Below are 2,656 nucleotides of genomic sequence, written 5' to 3'. Positions count from 1 at the left end.
GGGGAGGGACAGATGGACATGGGGATGGTGGAACCACGATGTCCACCCCACCCCACCTCCTTCTCACCTGGTTCCTTGCGCTCGTTGGGCACGAGGCAGCGCACGAAGTGGGGGTGGGTGGTCTTCAGGTTGGCCATCAGCTTGTTGAGGTTCTCCTGGAGAGGAGACATGAGCTTGAGCACTGGGAGGAGTTCTGGGCTGGTGGGACTACCCTCCATGCCACGGGGGTTGTCCTCTCCCTGCCCCAGGCTGCGCAGGTCCCTCACCCTGTGCAAGGCTGAGACTGTCTGGAAGGAAGAACCTTTCTTCTTGGCTCCTTTGCCCTTCCCACCATCACCTCCTGTGGAGAAGATGAGGTGAGACGTGACCCAAAGTCAACCCTGGTGGGCAACTGTCTTCTCCCCCCACCCATCACCCACCGGCGTCGCCCCCGGTGTAGCTGGAGAAGAGTGTGGCCAAGAGCTTGAGAGCAGATTTCTGGTAGAGTCCCACCACAGTCTCGTTGAGAGGGTCCTTGTTCTTCTCCAGCCACCCCAGGATGTTGTAGTCCACGGTTCCGGCGTAGTGGGTGAGGGAGAAATGAGCCTCAGCTTTGCCCTTGATGTTCCTCGGCTTCCCAAAGTTGTTGGACTTGCCCAAGTGGTTGTCGTAGAGTTTGGCCTTGAAGGTCATGTCTGAGGCCTTGGGGAACATGCATTCCTCCTCCAGGATGGACATGATCCCCATGGGCTGAGGAGGAGAAGACTTTGTTGGCCACAGAGAACACCAAGGATGACCTCAAAGTCTGTGGTGGCTCCTCCCTGAGGGTCTGCAGGGGATGGATCCTCCTCCCTCAGCCCCTGGAGGTCCTGGGGTGGAGGTACCTTCTCGATGAGGTCAATGCAGGCCTGGAGGTCCATGCCGAAGTCGATAAACTCCCACTCAATCCCCTCCTTCTTGTACTCCTCCTGCTCCAGCACGAACATGTGGTGGTTGAAGAACTGCTGCAGCTTCTCGTTGGTGAAGTTGATGCAGAGCTGCTCGAAGCTGTTGAACTGGGGCAGGAGAGAAAGGGGGTGGGGGAGGTGGAGGGGTCAACTCAACACCCAATGGGGCCAATGGGCTCAACTCAACACCCAATGGGGTCAATGGGTCAACTCAACACCCAATGGGGTCAATGGGTCAACTCAACACCCAATGAGGTCAATCTGAGATCCAATGGGGTAACACAACACCCAATGGGATCAGTGAGGTCAAGCTGAGACCCAATAGGGTCAATACAGCACCAAGTGAGGTCAGTGAGGTCAACACAACACCCAGTGAGGTCAACACAACACCCAACAGGATCAATGGGGTCAACTCAACACTCAACAGGATCAATGGGGTCAATCTGAGACCCAAGAGGGTCAACTCAACACCCAATGAGGTCAGTGGGTCATTCTGAGACCCAACAGGACCAACTCAACACCCAATGGGGTCAACACAACACCCAGTGAGGTCAACACAGCACCCAGTGATGTCAGTGAGGTCAACACAACACCCAACAGGATCAATGGGGTGAATCTGAGACCCAAGAGGGTCAACTCAACACCCAATGGCGTCAACACAACACCCAGTGAGGTCAACACAACACCCAACAGGATCAATAGGGTCACCTCAACACTCAACAGGATCAATGGGGTGAATCTGAGACCCAAGAGGGTCAACTCAACACCCAATGGGGTCAACACAACACCCAGTGGGGTCAACAGGGTCCACTCAATACCCAGTGGGGTCAGTGGGTCAATCTGAAACCCAATGGGGTCAACTCAACACCCAATGGGGTCAACACAACACCCAATGGGGTCAACTCAACACCCAATAAGATCAATAGGATCAACTCAACACCCATCAGGGTCAACCCAAAGAATCCAACATTCCTCTCCAGCTCACCATGACTCCACAGTAGACCCACCCAAGCCCCAACTGGCCCAGCCCAACCCCTCCCAGGAGCCCAACCCCACCCATCTGGGCCTCACGTCGAAGATCTCGAAGCCGGCGATGTCCAAGACGCCGATGAAGTATTGTCGCGGCTGCTTGGTGGCCAGGGAGTTGTTGATCCTCACCACCATCCAGTTGAACATCTTCTCGTAGACAGACTTGGCCAGGGCCCCGATGGAGTAGTAGACCTGCTGGACACTCTGCCCCTTGGTGACGTACTCGTTGCCCACCTTGACCCGCGGGTGGCACAAGCCCTTGAGGAGGTCGGCGGAGTTGAGGCCCATCAGGTAAGCTGATTTGTCAGCGTCTGGGGGGAGGAGATGACACGTGGGCAGGTGTCACCTCGGCTCGGTGACCGCCAGGGACGTGTCCTCCGCCTCGTGCTGACACACCTTCGGTGCCGTCAGGCTCTGCCTGCTCCTCCCTCTGCTTCTGCTTGAACTTCATGTTGCCGAAGTGCATGATGGCTCCCGTCAGCTTGTACACTCCGGCCTTCTCCTCCGCCGTGAAGCCCAGCACGTCGAAGGCACTCTGGGGGGAGACGGTCATCCAGGGAGCCAGCCAGCCATCCATGGAGTCATCCAACCATCCATGGACTCAACCATCCATGGACTCATCCAGCCATCCATGGACTCAACCTTCCATGGACTCATCCAACTATCCATGGACGCAAACATCCATGGACTCATCCAGCCAT

The 2,656-nt window shown here is 56.4% G+C and overlaps 1 protein-coding gene across 1 annotated transcript; it reads right to left on the bottom strand.

Annotated features, from left to right (window-relative positions):
• Positions 1–67: 67 nt before the first annotated feature.
• Positions 68–2,490, bottom strand: LOC103809191 (myosin-6-like; the record flags this gene model as incomplete). The annotated part of the gene is made up of 6 exons (XM_009082009.1): positions 68–155; positions 267–337; positions 420–729; positions 864–1,034; positions 1,998–2,266; positions 2,352–2,490. Coding segments are annotated over 6 exons (1,048 nt in total), but the record flags the coding sequence as incomplete, so codon positions are not given.
• Positions 2,491–2,656: the final 166 nt, after the last annotated feature.

This window comes from Acanthisitta chloris, unplaced genomic scaffold (assembly GCF_000695815.1).
Source record: "Acanthisitta chloris isolate BGI_N310 unplaced genomic scaffold, ASM69581v1 scaffold12979, whole genome shotgun sequence".
NCBI lineage: Eukaryota > Metazoa > Chordata > Aves > Passeriformes > Acanthisittidae > Acanthisitta > Acanthisitta chloris.
Note: the sequence above shows the minus strand (reverse complement) of the source record. Positions and strands in the feature narration are given on the sequence as shown.